Source organism: Anabrus simplex, chromosome X (assembly GCF_040414725.1).
Source record: "Anabrus simplex isolate iqAnaSimp1 chromosome X, ASM4041472v1, whole genome shotgun sequence".
Taxonomy (NCBI): domain Eukaryota; kingdom Metazoa; phylum Arthropoda; class Insecta; order Orthoptera; family Tettigoniidae; genus Anabrus; species Anabrus simplex.
Window position 1 is genome coordinate 169,465,785 of NC_090279.1, and position 17,691 is coordinate 169,483,475.

Consider the following 17,691-nt stretch of genomic DNA (forward strand, 5'->3'; position numbering starts at 1 on the left):
CGAGCCTCATCCTAATAATGGAAGTGATGTGTCCTCAGTTAAGAGATCAAGACCGAAAACATTGTTTACGTGCGATGATATGATTTCAAGTTGTTTAAATGCTACAATTCAATCAATCAATCAATCAATCAATCAATCAATCAATCAATCAATACTGATCTGCATTTAGGGCAGTCGCCCAGGTGGCAGATTCCGTATCTTATTTTCCTAGCCTTTTCCTAAATGATTTCAGAGAAATTGGAAATTTATTGAACGTCTCCCTTGGTAAGTTATTCCAATCCCTAACTCCCCTTCCTACAAATGAATATTTGCTCCAGTTTGTCCTCTTGAATTCCAACTTTATCTTCATATTGTGATGTTTCCTACTTTTATAAACGCCACTCAAACTTATTCGTCTACTAATGTCATTCCACGCCATCTCTCCGCTGACAGCTCGGAACATACCACTTAGTCGAGCAGCTCTTCTTCTTTCTCTCAATTCTTCCCAACCCAAACATTGCAACATTTTTGTAACGCTACTCTTTTGTCGGAAATCACCCAGAACAAATCGAGCTGCCTTTCTTTGGATTTTTTCCAGTTCTTGAATCAGGTAATCCTGGTGAGGGTCCCATACACTGGAACCATACTCTAGTTGGGGTCTTACCAGAGACTTATATGACCTCTCCTTTACAACCTTACAACAACCCCTAAACACCCTCATAACCATGTGCAGAGATCTGTACCCTTTATTTACAATCCCATTTATGTGATTACCCCAATGAAGATCTTTCCTTATATTAACACCTAGATACTTACAATGATCCCCAAAAGGAACTTTCACCCCATCAACGCAGTAATTAAAACTGAGAGGACTTTTCCTATTTGTGAAACTCACAACCTGACTTTTAACCCCGTTTATCAACATACCATTGGCTGCTGTCCATCTCACAACATTTCGAGGTGACTCCCGACACGTTTAGGAATTCCTAAGGAATACCATTCTAAGAACCCACTCATCTCTTTAAAATCTATAACACCCGAAGGGAGGGCGATGTTCGCTGTGTCAACAAGAACAGCTTTAGTTAACGGTATTTTTAAAGCGGTTAGCTCACAAACGTTTGCTTGCCGCTGTATTACAAAGGAATTAAGCGACTCTGTTTTAATATATTCAGCATGAAGACATCATTGGCGCTTAAAGCGTGGGTTATAGGCCATGAACGTCTCAATTTAGTCATGAAGTCATGATTATAGAAACCATGGTCGTATTGTATTTTCGTAGTCACGAATGGCGTGCAGTCAGGTTTTCTTTGATGCTTGCACATAGAGTAGGTAAGTTCATTGACTTTGTAGCTTACTTGGTAAGCCAAACACGATCTACTTTTGTTCTCACCGATATCTACTGTGTCCTGATTATTCTGTTGTTATTAGGGTCATCAGTCCGTAGACTGGTTTGAGCTAGCAGCTCTCAACAATAATAATAATAATAATAATAATAATAATAATAATAATAATAAGGGCGTGTGATTTGACTCCCGTAGGTGACTTGCGCGTCGTGATGAGGATGAAATGATGAAGACGGGACATACACCCAGTCCCCGTGCCAGCAATTATGGTTAACATTCGCGACCCTGCCTGGAATCGAACCCGGGACCCCTATAATCAAAGGCCAGCACGCTAACCATTTAGGCATGGAGCCGGACAGCAGCTCTCTAATGCATCCTGCCATTTGCTAACTTCTCTTTACTTACATCGATTACACCTTAGTCATCCTCGAAGTGGTTTTCCGTGATTTCCCACTTCTTCTCCAAACAAATACCGGGATGGTACCTACAGTAAGACTATGGCCAGTAGTAAGGCGTTTTCTGTCCCCCAAAAATGATCATAGGGGACATAGTGCCATCCCCCACCCCAAAAAATAAAAAAATCTTCTCCTAGATGTTAAGTCCCTTTAAAACGTGAAGTTTCGTAGTCTTCGGAGGCTGCTAAGGTTAAATCTGGAGAAGGTAGTAGATGGTTCTACATCAAGAAATGTGATTAAAAAGCGGACATTTCTTCAGAGAACTACATTTCCGACTGGAGACTGTTCAGGCGGGGAATCTGCCGCCTGGGCGACTCTCCTAAATGCAGATATTGATTGATTGATTGATTGATTGATTGATTGATTGATTGATTGATTGATTGATTGATTGATTGATTGATTGATTGATTGATTGATTGATTGATTGATTGATTGATTGATTGATTGATTGATTGATTGATTGGATATGGGAGTAGAGGTTTTCACGTTTCGTTTTATGAAATGTATAATGTACAGTATGGTATTCAGTGGCGAAGCGTCAGGGGAGACAGGGTAGACAGCGTGTACCCTTAACATTTTGTGAACGAAAAATTGTCTAGTTAATTCAATAAGTTTCTTAGAACGTTAATTATTTCAAAATACATTATATTATTGTATTCCATGCTTTACTTCTTTTCAACTAACTTCGGCAATGTTCGGGCTCGCGTCAGTTACACGAAGCACGTAGACGAAAGTAGACGCGGTCCATTCTGTGTATTTTCCCTTTGATTTCAAAGCTTTCCGATAGAGCAACACTAACGCTATCTGTAGGTGCTGACTGTGGAACTTAGACTTCCCTATAACGAAATTTCTCCGCCCAGTAGACAGACTTACCAGCGTCTCTTCTTGCTTTCCTTGGCTTGTATTTGAATCTCAGTTATAAAGGTGCTCTGATTGGCTACCATCTCAGGCGTACTTTGAATGTATAATTAATTTGAATTTATTATAAAACACGTGAATAATGATATAATAATATTCATACACAAAGTATAGCAATCATACATCTAGTAAATGAATGATAGTATCAAAACACTTCCTTGCCTGCCAATATTAGTTACGATATTATAACCCCAGCAAGTATTGGCTTACATTCTTAATAACGACGTCCAGAGTGCGTAAACGGAAACAAAATTGCTTAACTTGACGCTGTCTATTCCGTTAACGTCGGTTTCTAGTGAACGTGCTATGAATGCCTTGAAACGAATTAAAACCTATTTAAGGAATTCCATGACCAACCAGAGACTGTCTAACTTGGGAACTCGAGCTATAGAGAAGGAGCTGCTGTGGCGTCTTAGCAAGACGCCTGATTTCAAGACTAGAATATTAGACATATTTGCTGAAGTGAAGGGCAGGCTGATTGAACTCATTTACAAAAATATTCCTTAGGATGAGTTGTACGAAAATCTATATATTTCTTATTTCTCTTATTAAATCTACATAACGATGATTTATATAGCTAAAAGTATGTTATTTGACAACTCTCCGCTGCCTATTTAGTCTATTTTAAAAAATAAAACTAGTGCACGTAGGGTTAGAGGTTTGTCTTAGTTTGAGTCATTAATATAATATTGAATACAGATCCGTATGCGTCGAAAACAAAATTCCATATATAATATGGTTAAAATAGGTTAAATAAAAATAAATCTCTGTCTATCCGCTTACTTAGCTCACGCTTCGCCACTGGTGGTATTAGGATATTTATTACGAAAATGTATTTATGAAGCAAGTTCTAATTTTTTTACTTGTGATTATTTTTGATAGCTTCGTACATAAAACATTCCTTTAAAATATTGACTGTATTTATGAATCAGGTTCTATGTTTCTTTTAACTTGTGAATATTAATGAAAACTTCGTACATAAGACTCGTTCAAAAATGCATTTGAGAAATAAGCTCTATTACTGTCCTGTTTCTTTTTTCCGTTCGTTTGTTATATAGGAATGGTTGTTCCTCATTTCACATGCCTGTATTAGTGTTAATCGTCTCCCCCCAATAATTTCCCGAAGTCGGTACGCCTGGCCACGGCCACTTCCTTTCCTATCCCTCCCAATCTCTCCATCCCCCACAAAGCCCCTGTTCAGCATAGCAGGCGAAAACGCCTGGACGAGGTACTGGTCTACCAGTTGTATCTCCGATCCAGAGTCTCCCGCTCCAGGACACTGCCTTTGAGGCTGTGGATGTGGGTTCCCTCGCCGAGCCCGAAGGAAACGGGTAAGATAAATATTAGAGTATAAAATGAAACATAATTTACAGTAGTTGTATTTATTTATATGGCTGTACATACAAGCGAGTATAGATTTTCATTAAATTTAGTTACGGTGTATTACAATTAGACCATAACTGGTTGTTAGAAACGGGTTATGGTCGAAGACATGGTAATAAAACTACTGCAATATAATTAATCACGGGCGGCGTGTGGTATTGTTGCACAACTCCTCACCATCGCAACCTAATAGCATCGGGGTCGGAAAAGAACAAAAGTTGATTAAGGGAGGTCAGATAGGATATATGAAAATGAGGAGCCTTGTTGAAGTGGAAACTATGCCATGACTCAGCTCAATAAAGACATCTACAAAAAAAATCACTTCACACATAATTAACAGGTAGGTAATTAAAAATGAAAATCCACAGCCTGTTTCCAGTCATTCGACCGGGTCAGGAATGGAATCTTTTTGCTAGTTGCTTTACGTCGCACCGACACAGATAGGTCTTATGGCGACGATGGGATAGGAAAGGCCTAGAAGTGGGAAGGAAGCGGCCGTGGTCTTAATTAAGGTACAGCCCCAGCATTTGCCTGGTGTGAAAATGGGAAACCACAGAAAACCATCTTCAGAGCTGCCGATAGTGGGTTTCGAACCTACTACCTCCCGAATACTGGATACTGGCCACACTTAAGCGACTGCAGCTAATTGAGCTCGGTAGGAATGGAATCAATGAAGCCCCCATCTAGCAGCGAGGATAGGAAACGTGTCGGCTGCCGAAGTCTGTCGCAATCCTCTGGGGCAGTGACTAATGAATGACTTAGTCTGTTTACCCACCAGGGCTGCCTTTTTCCGCGGACTCAGCGAGGGATCCCACCTCTACCCCCTCAATGGTAGTGTCCTGGGGCGTGAGACATTTGGTCGGGGATACAACTGGACAGGATGACCAGTACCACGCCAGGCGGCCTTACCTGCTGTACTGATTAGGGGTCTTGTGGAGGATGCGAAGATTGAAAGGGATAGGCAAGGAAGCGGCTGAGGCTCTTAGGTACCATCCCGGCATTTGCCTGGAGTAGAAGTGGGAAACCACGGAAAATCACTTCGAGAATGGCAATCGAACCTCCCTCCCCTATACTCAGATGACTTCCCGAGGCTGAGTGGACCCCATTCCAGTCCTCGTTCCACATTTCAACTTTCGTGGTTGAGCAGAGAATCGAACCCTGGCGTCCGGAAGCTAATCTCACTAACCACTACACTACAGATGCGGACTTCTTTTCTGCAGTTCTGTAAGTTGAATTCTCAGTACAGGTAACGACTTCGTTACTGCTTAGGGTTCAGAGAATCGCATTCAGTTGAAAATGTTCCGTTTCTCTGAACAGGTTTGAAATATTATTCCCTTGGAAGTGAAGAGTTTTGATGGCGAAGAAGTTTAAAGGGGAAGAACTATAGCACCTTCAGCTCCTCGTTAACCTTTGTCATTGGAAGTAAAGTTGTTCTTATCAATCGGAGAATGGGGGTTCGTTGTTGGAGGAGCTGAAGTATTACCCACAGCCTGTTTCCAGTCATTTGACTTGATCAGGAATGGAATGGAATGAATGAAGCCCCCATCTAGCGGCGAGGATAGGAAACATGTCGGCTGCCGAAGCCTGTCGCACTACTCTGGGACAATGATAAATGACTGAAAGATGAAAGTAAATGATATTGGAGAGTGTTGCTGGAATGAAAGATGACAGGGGAAAACCGGAGTACCCGGAGAAAAGCCTGTCCCGCCTCCGCTTTGTAATTAACAGGTAATACGATTATAAATCCTAAAATTAAACGTTCAAAAACTACCCAGGCAGCACATGGAGCATTTTTTTAAATAAAGACACGTTATCCGACCTATGTATATCGAATGCTGCTCCCACTGGTCCTCTACTTCATTATTAAGCTCTTCTTCACTTTTCTTTTCATGTTTCTACTGTACCGCGCGCATATGACACTCATGTTTATATGAATCTCCGTCCTCATCACCTCCGCCTTGCTATTTTTAACCTCCACGATTGTTGTCATTATGCGTGTGTGTAGCTATGTCTGGTCGCTTTGCCGCGCCTTGCTTGCTGTGCCACGCACCAACTCACTTTGTGCCCGTCAGAAGTGAGCAAGAAACTTGCATGGCCACCTGAGACTACAAGACAGACACCGCTTGCGATAGCAAGTAAGGCAGCCTGATATCCATTTCAACTTGTATTGTTCTCGTAGATCACAGGTCAAACATGGCAGTTTACAAACTCTCACTCCCTCCCTACCTTTTTTTTTGTATTGGCTTCACGTCGCACCGACACAAATAGGTCTAATGGCAACGATGGGACAGGAAAGGGCTACGAGTGGGAAGAAAGCGGCCGTGGTCTTAATTAAATTACAGCCTCAGCATTTGCCTGGTGTGAAAATAGGAAACCACGGAAGACCATCTTCATAGTAGGGTTCGAACTCACTATCTCCCGAATGCAAGCTCACACCTACATGACCCAAAATGCGCACCCACTCCATCGATGTCAAGAGAATGTAATACCATTCCGTCTCGGTTATTCTGCAATAAGATTAGTCTGGGTAAACAATATTCTCGCAGGTTCCAGAGTCAAATACAGTGACTCACATAATTATTCGGACACGTGAATTATAGTCTTTGCTACACACTCTGGCCTTATGGTTCAGAGAAAATATTGTACACGCAAACTAGTTTCTGACAGAACCCAATCTGACAGATTCAACACGGCGTTGAAATGTGTACTTTTAGTAAACAGGAGAGAACCAGTGACCCTGGAACCTCAGAACTCAGTTAACATGCTTCAACAAAATTATTCGGCCACAAGTCAGTTGCCGTGCAGAGGTCGTATGTAGAAGAGCCATGGGCAGTATGAACGTAAACATTCAATGAGTTAGAGTACTGTGCACAATTTAAGAGAAAATGGCCCACAGAGGAAGAGAGAGTACAATCGAACAGCGGCAGCTAGTAATTTTTCCACCATGCCAAAGGTAAAATTTGTCGTTAAATCGCTGAAATGTTACAAATGAAGAAAAGTACAGTCTCTGATATTATCACAAGATTCCGGGAGGAAGACAGAATTGAACATCAACTGCATACGGGACGTCCAAGAACTTTTTTTCTGTGAGAGAAGAGTGTTATATCACCAGAAAGACAAAAAAGGAACCCAAGTTTAGTGCTCCAAAACTCGTTACGGAGATTGCCGCAGACACCGGAAAGAAAGTGCATCCCGAAACAAAACGGAGAGTGCTCAGAAGAGGTAACTTCCACGGCCGTATTGCAAGAAGGAAACCCTTCATAAATCAAGTAAATCGAAGAAAGAGAATATGCTGTTTGCCAAAGAGCATGTTAGGGAGGACAATGAGTGGTGGAATGACGTTATATTTGCTTATGAGAGTAGATTTAACATATTTCAGTCTGATGAGAGGATAACAGTTTGGCGGCGTCCTAATACTGAGCTTCAAGAGAAAAATCTCAAAGCAACTGCTGAGGATGGCGGTGGACTTGTAATAGTGTGGGGGGTGCATGTCGACGAATCTAGTTGGTGAATTGGTTTTTATTGAAGGTAAAATTGACCACTTTCAATACCTTAGAATACTGAGGGACAATATGAAAAAGAGTGCCGAAAATATGGGAATTGGTCAACATTTTAAGTTTTATCAAGATTTCGACCCAAAGCATATGGCCTGGAATGTGAGGATGTTGTTATTGTTTAATTGCCCAAAGGTACTTCATCCTCCCCCTTAATCACCAGACTTGAATGTGACTGAGAACCTTTGGGATAAACTTGATCAAGAAATAAGAAAAACAACTATCACATCTAGAGAACAGCCGAAAAACCGACTTCAAGAAGAGTGGCAGAAGATATCTCCCGATTACACCCGGAAATTAGTGGAGAGCATGCCAAGTCGACCCAGGGAAGTAATTAAAATGGAAGGACAGACAACCAGGCGCTGAACCTTTAGGATCATAAGTAAAAAGGAAAGTGTCCGAATAATTTTGTGCAATGTTGGTTTGAGTTTTATTTTGTTTCTTAATTATTATATTTTCATTGGCAGTGTTCATTAGAAGAATGATGGACTATTAATTTTTATATTCCTTACAGAAACTTGTATTCAATTTATATCAGTGATTTGTTATTACAGAAATCACTAATACAAAGGAAAATGTAATAAGTCGTGTCTGTCGGAATAATTATGCGAGTCACTGTAGCTTTCTGTGTCTTTTACAATATTGCAAACGAACTACTGTAACATAGGTTATCATATTCCATTTCTTATTTTTTTATTTTACTGTCCGTTTTCGACATTCCAACGCTTTCGTTCTTGTTCTCTAAACACAGAATGTAAGTTAAAATGATACAGCACTGGTAAGATATAGTGAGCTCTATATCTTCTAGTATGTATTAGACAAGTGTATTACTTGCACTGTTCTCTCAGTCTAAATGTCCGACTCGTTGGCTGAATGGTCAGCGTATTGGCCTTCGGTTCAGAGGGTCCCGGGTTCGATTCCCGGCCGGGTCGGGGATTTTAATCGCTTATGATTAATTCTTCTGGCTCGGGGACTGGGTGTATATGTCCGTCCCAACACTCTCCTCATCATATTCAGACAACACACTACACTACCATCCACCACAGAAACACGCAATAGTGCTTACATCCCTCCATAGAGGGTTGGCGCCAGGAAGGGCATCCGGCCGTAAAAACAGGGCCAAATCCACTTGTGCGACGCAGTTTGCACCCGCGACCCCACAGGTGTGGGAAAAGGCGGCAGGAAAAGTCTAAATGTTTTTGCGTTTACAATACGACCGTGAGGTAAGAACGATACTAGTAATACCATTTCCATATTGGCATATAACCTCTGCAGAGTCCGACTCCATGGCTAAATGGTTAGCGAGCTGGTCTTTGGTCACAGGGGTCCCGGGTTCGATTCTCGGCAGGGTCGGGAATTGTAACCATAATTGGTTAATTTCGCTGACCCGGGGGCTAGGTGTATGTATCGTCTTCATCATTTCATTCTCATCACGACACGCAGATCGCCTACGAGCGTCAAATGAAAAGACCTGCATCTGGCGAGCCAAAATTGTCCTCGGACACTCCCGGCTCGAAAAGCTATACGCCATTTCATTTTCTTTGTTTACCTCCGCAGAGATCCCCCTATGGGTGGGGGCGGTAGAATAACACCCACGTGTCGTAACAGGCGACTAAAAGGGTGATCTTAGCTTGGAAACGAAAGTTGGCGACCACGGGGCCACTGGCTGAGTCCTGACATTGCTTCCACTTACTTGTGCCTGGCTCTTCACTTTCATCTGTCCTATCTGACCTCCCATGGTCAACTTTTTTTTCTTTTCCAACCCCGACGCTATTAGGTTCCGAGGTCTAGGGAGTCTTCCATTTTCACGCCCTTCGTGGCCCTTTTCTTTCTTTGGCCGATATTTCGAAGTGTACGTCCTCTTAATAAATACCACCGAAGAGGCCTGGTGCAGGTCTTTCGAACTGACTCCTCTAGGCGACCTGCGCTTCTGTGAGGATGAAACCCTATCTATGACGAATTCTAATGTTACAAATAACACACAAACCCCATCGCCGAGCCAGAGAAATTAACCAATGAAGGTTAGAATCCACGATCCGGTCGGGAATCGAACCCGGGATCCCGTTACAAAAGCCCAGCACGCTATCCGTTAAGTTATGGTTGGTACGTATATTTCACTGAGCTTGGCAGACTGATACGAGAAAGGAAATTCTAGATCGGTGAGAAAAACGACGGGGAATTATCTCAGGACTCTTCAGTGGTGTCTGAGTTTTCTATGGCAGTTAACTGAATAACTGTTGGGGATCCAACCAGTCTTTGAGCTGAAGACTCAATATAGAACGATAAAATTATTGATCATTTTAAAAGGAATGAAAGATTGTAAATGCAAACTCGTGTCCTCATCCCGAGGCAGTGCAGCTCTTTTCAAGCACACCCCCAATTGACGTGAGTTGCATGTACTATTTCAACCACATAGCAGCCCTCCTGCCATTCTTAAATTTTTGGCAATACCGGGAATCGAACCCTTGCCTCTTAGTCCGACTCCATGGCTAAATGGTTAGCGTGCTGGCCTTTGGTTACAGGGGTCCCGGGTTCGATTCCCGGCAGGGTCGGTTATGAAATTAGATTAATCTTTGTAGTGAGATTTTACGAGTGGGTGCCCTTCCTGAGGTCAACCTCATCACAGGAGTTAATGAGGTGAAATGAATGATGCGATTTTATGATAGTAGAAAGGGAGAGGGTGAAACTCGCTGCTAGCACATAGCCTACTCCTAGCGAATAGCACCGAGGGGTCTGGTCTAGGCTTAATGTCTCCATCCGACGGACGAATCACCATCAATAGCGTCATATGCCCTCACTCCATATGAACACTGCGGAGAGATTTGGAATTGAATCCAGGCTTTTGGCACGCAATCTAGTGATTAGAAATTGTGATTTTGTATTTCAATATACTACACGCAATTGCCAGGATTTGAACTGGTGAAAACCCAGAAACTGTGACATTCAGCTATCACGTCCCCCCTTTATTATTATTATTATTATTATTATTATTATTATTATTATTATTATTATTATTATTATTATTATGTGCGTATGGATCCAATGGATCACGCAAAGCTCTAACGATTCTGTTTTCTGAGTTGCCAAACAGCTCTCATCCTTTCTCCGTGGATCCTTTTTCGTTCTTCTGTCCACTCTGCTCCAGTCTTCTTTTTCATTTCGTTCTCTGGCTGCACTTTCCATCCATTATTTTTTTCCTATAGAGGTTTCGGTCTGCGGTATCAGATCGTTAGTATGTTAGAAATGGTATACCACCACCTCTCCTACCCTGCCGGCCAACAATCTGATCGTGATTCTTTTTGCATCAACGGGACTCGAACCGGCTAACCATGGTGTCAAGACCATACAGACTTGTCGCATTAACGATCGTGGCCAACAGGCGGGTCACTTAAAATAATAATAATAATAATAATAATAATAATAATAATAATAATAATAATAATAATAATAATAACCGGGCGAGTTGTCCGTGCGGTTAGGAACGCGCTGCTGTGAGCTTGCATCCGGGAGATAGTGGGCTCGAATCCTACTGTCGGCAGCCCTGAAGATAGTTTTCCGTGGTTTCCCATTTTCACACCAGGCTGTATCTTAATTAAGGCCATGGCCGCTTCCTTCCCATTCCTAGGCCTTCCCTGTCCCATCGTCACCATAAGACCTATCTATGTCGGTGTGACGTAAAGCAGCTAGCAATAATAATAATAATAATAATAATAATAATAATGTGCTTAAATACGTCAGCCTCGTGTCCGTAGATTTAACGGCACGTTAAAGAACTCCTGCGGGACAAAATTCTGGCAACTCGGCGTTTCAGAAAAACGTAACGTAGGTAGCGGGAAATAAAATACAATAACGCAATAGTTGAATATCTTGCTTCTTAGTCGGCCTATACGAAATAATAATAATAATAATAATAATAATAATAATAATAATAATAATAATAATAATAATAATCCGTGGTTTCCCATTTTCACACCAGGCAAATGCTGGGGCTGTACCTTAATTAAGGCCACGGCCGCTTCCTTCCAACTCCTAGCCCTATCCTATCCCATCGTCGCCACAAGACCTATCTGTGTCGGTGCGACGTAAAGCCCCTAGCAAATAATAATAATAATAATAATAATAATAATAATAATAATAATAATAATAATAATAATAATTGCAGACGACCTAGCAATACTTAGCGGTAAGCGAAATCACAGCAGTCAAACAGAAGTCCTCAAGGAACGTGGTGAAAAAGTTTGTACTAGAGTGAACATTCAGAAACTAAACACAAAATTCGGACAGATAAAACGGGTTCAACACTGCAAATACCTTGGCGAAATTGTAGAACCAACAAGGTTAGAAAAGGAAGCACAGAAAGTTCGCCAACAGAAACTCAAGACAGCGTTCTGGAGAACATGCGACATTTACAACCAAAAATGCATGTCTACAAACACAAAGATCAGGCAATACAATACTGCCATCGCACCTGAACTTTTATACGCGAGCGAAACGCTGATACCCAATAAAGAAAAGGGGGATCTAGAGAACATAGTGAACGAAGAACAAAAGAACATGGGGAAAAGTCTTGGTCCAGAAAAAAACTGAAGACGGATACAGACTGAAATCCCGCTAAGCAACGGAGAAACTGTCCAACCTGGCAGCAGATACTAGAAAACGAATATTGAAATTTTATGCACACGTTCAAAGACTCCCAACAAAAACGCTTACCCACAAAATCATAACATACAGCACAAAATTGAAGAGTCTATCACGGATCCAAGAAGTCAAAAAGGACCTGAAGAAAGCCTGGATAGATATATTAGAAATACTGTATTAGACAGAAATCTGTTCCGTAAGAAAAGTAAACAGATGTGTATTACAGCCAGATGATGAAGTTCCAAGGAGACGAGGAACCAAGTGAACTGAAGAAAGAAAGAAAGAAAGAAAGAAAGAAAGAAAGAAAGAAAGAAAGAAAGAAAGAAAGACCACAGAGAAAAAATGCTATCGGCTTTACGTCACACCGGCACAGATAGGTATTATGGCGACGATGGGACAGGAAAGTGCTACGACTGGGAAAGATGCGGCCGTGGCCTTAATTAAAGGTACAGCCCCACCATTTGCCTGGTGTGAAAATGGGAAGCCACAGAAAACCATCTTCAGGGTTGCCGACAATGGGGTTCGAACCCACTATCTCCCGAATACTGGATACTGGCCGCACTTAAGCGACTGCAGCTATCGAGCTCGGTGAGAAAGAAATGAAAGCCATATGGGAGATCAGAAAGGCGAATCATAAAAGCGCTGCGTGATCCAACAGGGTCCATACACAAATAATAATAATAATAATAATAATAATAATAATAATAATAATAATAATAATAATAATAATAATAATCGTTTTGTTGTACATGAGTTATTTTATGAACCGGTAAAGCTATCAATGCAAGGCTGGTAAATTTGAGCACCTTCAAATACCACCTGAGTGAGACAGGAGGGAATACGTCAGCTGGGGCTCAGGACAGCGTTCCACAGACCAAAGAGAGACTGATCCGTCAGCTCGGCACACTGCAGTTTGCTTTCATCCCTGTTTACATTCGAATTGGAATAAGAGAGTCTCTCTCTCTCTCTGAATGCGGCAGCGTGAAGAATAAGCCGAACGCAATCTCAAGAAGGCGGGAAAATGGGAGTTAGTCAAGTACCAGAACATCTACATAGCCCTTAACAGAACGGTAAAAAAAAGAGATGATGAAAACATTCGAACACGAGGTTGAAGAGAAGAGATTACTGGAAAAGAAAAGCTAGTCAGAAATGGGGTAGAGGTGATAAACTAAAGTCGAAGTCCCGTAGTCCGGTCAGTCGTGATTTCCGATTTCTTTAAACTCCGGCAGATGGAGTGATGTAAATGAAAATGATGTGTTCTAGTGGGGAGAATGTTTGATATTCATTAAAACAGGTAACCAAACTGCATGTCACCCCTGTTTTCAAGAGTCGAACTGTAGATCTGTTCATTCAGAACCATTAGTCCACTGCAAATTATTGCTTTCATAGAAATGCAATTTTGAATGATCACTAATACATCATTTTGAAGTTAATATTTAAACCTCTTTTTCTTTACGAAGATCATATCCGAAAGTTATTTTCGAAGTCTGCCTCTGTGGCGTACCCGGTAATGGTTAGTGTAATTAGCTGTCACCCTGTCACCTCCATGGCCACTGCTTTCCCTCTTCCTTGTCTTTCCCTTCCGATCTTCGCACCCCCTCCACCCCCGCCCACAAGACCCCTGTTCAGTATAGCAGTTTAGGTCGCCTGGGCGAGATACTGTTTATCCCCCCGACCTAAATTCTTACGCTCCAGGACACTGCTCTTGAGGCGGTACAGGTGGAATTCCTCGGATTAAGTAAGTTATTTTCGAAATGATTCTCTGATATAGAATTATGATAATATGTAATTATAAACAGTACTTCATTCTAACAAGAGCGCTGACTGACAACCGAATGTAACAGAATTCTAACAAAACTATTTTACGTGGATAAGTTATTGCCATGTGAAATAATAATAATAATAATAATAATAATAATAATAATAATAATAATAATAATAATAATAATAGGCGTTCAAATACTCTGCCCTCGTGCCAGTATAGGAATTCCTGTTGGACCAAATTCCGGCACCTCGGCATCCCCGATGAATGGAAATCCACAGTCTGTTTCATGTCATTCGAACGGGCCAGGCATGGAATGAATGAATGAAGCCCCATCTAGCGGCGAGGAGAAGAATTGTGCCGGCTGCCGAAGCCTGTCGCACTCCTCTGGGGCAATAATTAATGAATGACAGATGAAATGAAATGATATTGGGGAGAGTGTTGCTGGAATTAAATATGACAGGGCAAACCGGAGTACCCGGAGAAAAACCTGCCCCGCCTACGCTTTGTCCAGCACAAATATCACATGGAGTGACCGGGATTTGAATCATGGAACCCAGCGGTGAGAGGCCGGCGCGCTGCCGCCTGAGCCACGGGGCTCTCAAAAACCAAGATAATAATAATAATAATAATAATAATAATAATAATAATAATAATAATAATAATAATAATATCATCTTGATCATAGCCATGACATCACCAGTTTTACGTTGAATCCGAACCACAGCGCTGTGATCTTTTATTTCAAAATATCTACACGCAATTGGCGGGATTAAACTGCAGGCACTCTGGTGAAAACCCAGAAACTGTGCCATTTAGCTAATAAGTCCCATTTCTTCGTCTTCTTCTTATTATTATTATTAATATTGAAGCCTCCGTGGCTCAGGCGGCAGCACGCAGGCCTCTCACCACTGGGTTCCGTGGTTCAAATCCCGGTCACTCAATGTGAGATTTGTGCTGGACAAAGCGGAGGCGGGACAGGTTTTTCTCCGGGTACTCCGGTTTTCCCTGTCATCTTTCATTCCAGCAACACTCTCCAATATCATTTCATTTCGTCTGTCGTTCATTAATCATTGCCCCAGAGGAATGCGACAGGCTTCGGCAGCCGGCACAATTCCTATCCTCGCCGCTAGATGGGGTCTTCATTCATTCCATTCCTCACCCGGTCGAATGACTGGAAACAGGCTGTGGATTTTCTTTCTTCTATTATTATTATTATTATTATTATTATTATTATTATTATTATTATTACAAGTAGTAGTAGTAGTAGTAGTAGTAGTAGTAGCAGTAGTAGTGTATGTTTTGTGCTCAGCTCCGAGGCTGGTTTGAACCTCAACAGCACCAGGTGTCATAGGTGGCCCAGGCGTCACTGAAGAGCCGTACAAGGGAAATGAGGAATGAGGTGGTTTCCCGTTGCTTTCCTCACTGAAACAAAAGTTGCTACTATATCTCAGTCTGCCAACTTACAAATAGTTAGTGGTACCAAAGACCAATAATGGAAATGAATGGAAATCCACAGCCTGTTTCAAGTCATTCGACCGGGTCAGGAATGGAATGAATGAAGCCCCATCTAGCGGTGAGGATAGGAATTATGCCGACTGCCGAAGCCTGTCTCACTCCTCTGTGGCAATGATAAATGACTGACAGATGAAATGTTAATGGGGAGTGTCGATGGAATGAAAGATGACAGGGAAAACCAGACTACCCGGAGAAAAACCTGCCCCGCCTCCGCTTTGTCCAGCACAAATATCACATGGAGTGACCGGGATTTGAACCACGGCATCCAGCGGTGAGAGGCCAATGCGTTGCCGCCTGAGCCATGGAGGCTTCTAGAATAATAATAATAATAATAATAATAATAATAATAATAATAATAATAATAATAATAATAATAATACCGGTAATAATAATCAAATAAAACAATGCTAAGTAGCGTCGGTGTTTTCAACGAGTAACGAGGAAATTTGTGATATTTTTGAATAAATTTAGAGCTTAGTTATTTTTTTAAAAAATTTTTTTTGTAGTTCGTCTTACCTTTCGGTGGTAATCATGGTACGGGACAGCAAACCACGGCAAATCCTTAATGAGTTTCTTGAAACTTTCTTCTACATCAGTTATTGACACAACACTGTCAGCATTTGACGAGAAAACTATCTGAATTATTTCGAAGGTCTGTTTCCTGTTCATTGCACCACTAGTATCATCTTCATTGTTGTCACTTAATACATTCACGTGTTTATACAGGTCTACCAACAACGCTGTTGAATTCACTTCATCTACACCAACAATAGGGGTGAAATACAATCCCAAAACCTTGACGCATGTATCTAAGACTGAATCAACTGGTATTAATTTGATATCTTTTTCAGTTACTGTACTACACTGAATTAAATCTGGACCTAACATTCGCCTATACCACGGTGTTGTTTTTATATTCGAGGCCATTATTTCTCTTCGGAAAATATAAGAAACACAAGACAAATTTTCTGTGTGTCACTTCTAATAACTTTCCCCGTGACAGCGTACATCGAAGTCCCATGCCCGACTGAAACAGCGGGGTTTGTTTGGCGTTGATAATTTCATCAATGCTCGACAGAGAGCGTTGAGAGGAGGCGCTCTAGTGCAGCTGATCGCCGGAAGGTAGTGCGCTAGTACGGCGCTGTCAGGACCGGTTTTAAACACGACCGCTTTTAATTCATTTGATTCACAATCGTTCCGACTGATGTTTACAGTACAGGAGTGAATGCTTTGATTTCTAAATGTTCTTCTTCCACTTCAAGTGACGCTAGTCAAGTTTCATACACATCAACGAATGTTAGTGCATTGTTTTCTCATTAGTCATTGCCATATTAGACGATAGAGCAGTGCAGTTGATTTGATGCTGCTCAACTCTATCCAAAGTGCAGGATCGAATCCCAGCGTATTTATTTATTTATTTATTTATTTATTTATTTATTTATTTATTTATTTCAAACACAAGGTACTGCTACATTGAGCTCTTCTCAACTGAATTGCCAACGGACGAATTAACGAGCATCGAGTGTTGCCCTGCGAATCTAACGATCGCGTGTTCAAACCCGACAGAGATAGTCGTATTCTTAAAGGGCGGAAAAAGTCCATTAGACTCTCCATCTCTCCATATCGTGCGATGTATGTATGTTGGGTATTCAGCCCGAAGGCTGGTTTGATCCTCCACAGTTCCGCCAACAGCTGTCATAGATAACCTAGACGTCACTGAAGAAGCTTACTAGGGAAAAGAGGATTGAGGTAGTTTCCCGTTGCTTTCGGTATATAAAAGATATCTGGTGACACATTTGGTGTTTACCTGAAAAAAATTGATTAAAACCTGGCTATAGATCAGCCAAGAGAGATCCGGTTTATTTTGCCGTCTGGTAGAGTAAGACGGAACGTAGGCTAGAGAGTGGCGCGCAGGCAGCTTAGATCTCATCAAATCAATTGGCTGTACGCGGTAGCTGAGGCCATATTATTATTACCTATATATTTTAAAAAGTTTGCTAAAAACATCTTTGCTAAGTCCGTCCATCTGTTCTACTGGACCGATTTTTGTTTGCTATTATCTCCGTAATTATTTGCCAGTGAATCGTGAGACATTGATATGTCTCATAGAAATCATAAAATCAAATCATTAAATGATCACT

At 41.5% G+C, this 17,691-nt stretch overlaps 1 protein-coding gene across 1 annotated transcript in view; it reads right to left on the reverse strand.

The window, feature by feature from the left end:
• The window catches only part of LOC136886053 (nucleoredoxin), a 490,502-nt gene extending 473,965 nt beyond the window's left edge, over positions 1–16,537 (reverse strand). Inside the window, exon 1 of the mRNA XM_067158780.2 lies at positions 16,067–16,537. Within this exon, the coding sequence (XP_067014881.2) occupies positions 16,067–16,477 (411 nt within the window). The 5' untranslated portion in view covers positions 16,478–16,537. The remainder of the gene's footprint in view (positions 1–16,066) is intronic.
• Positions 16,538–17,691: the final 1,154 nt, after the last annotated feature.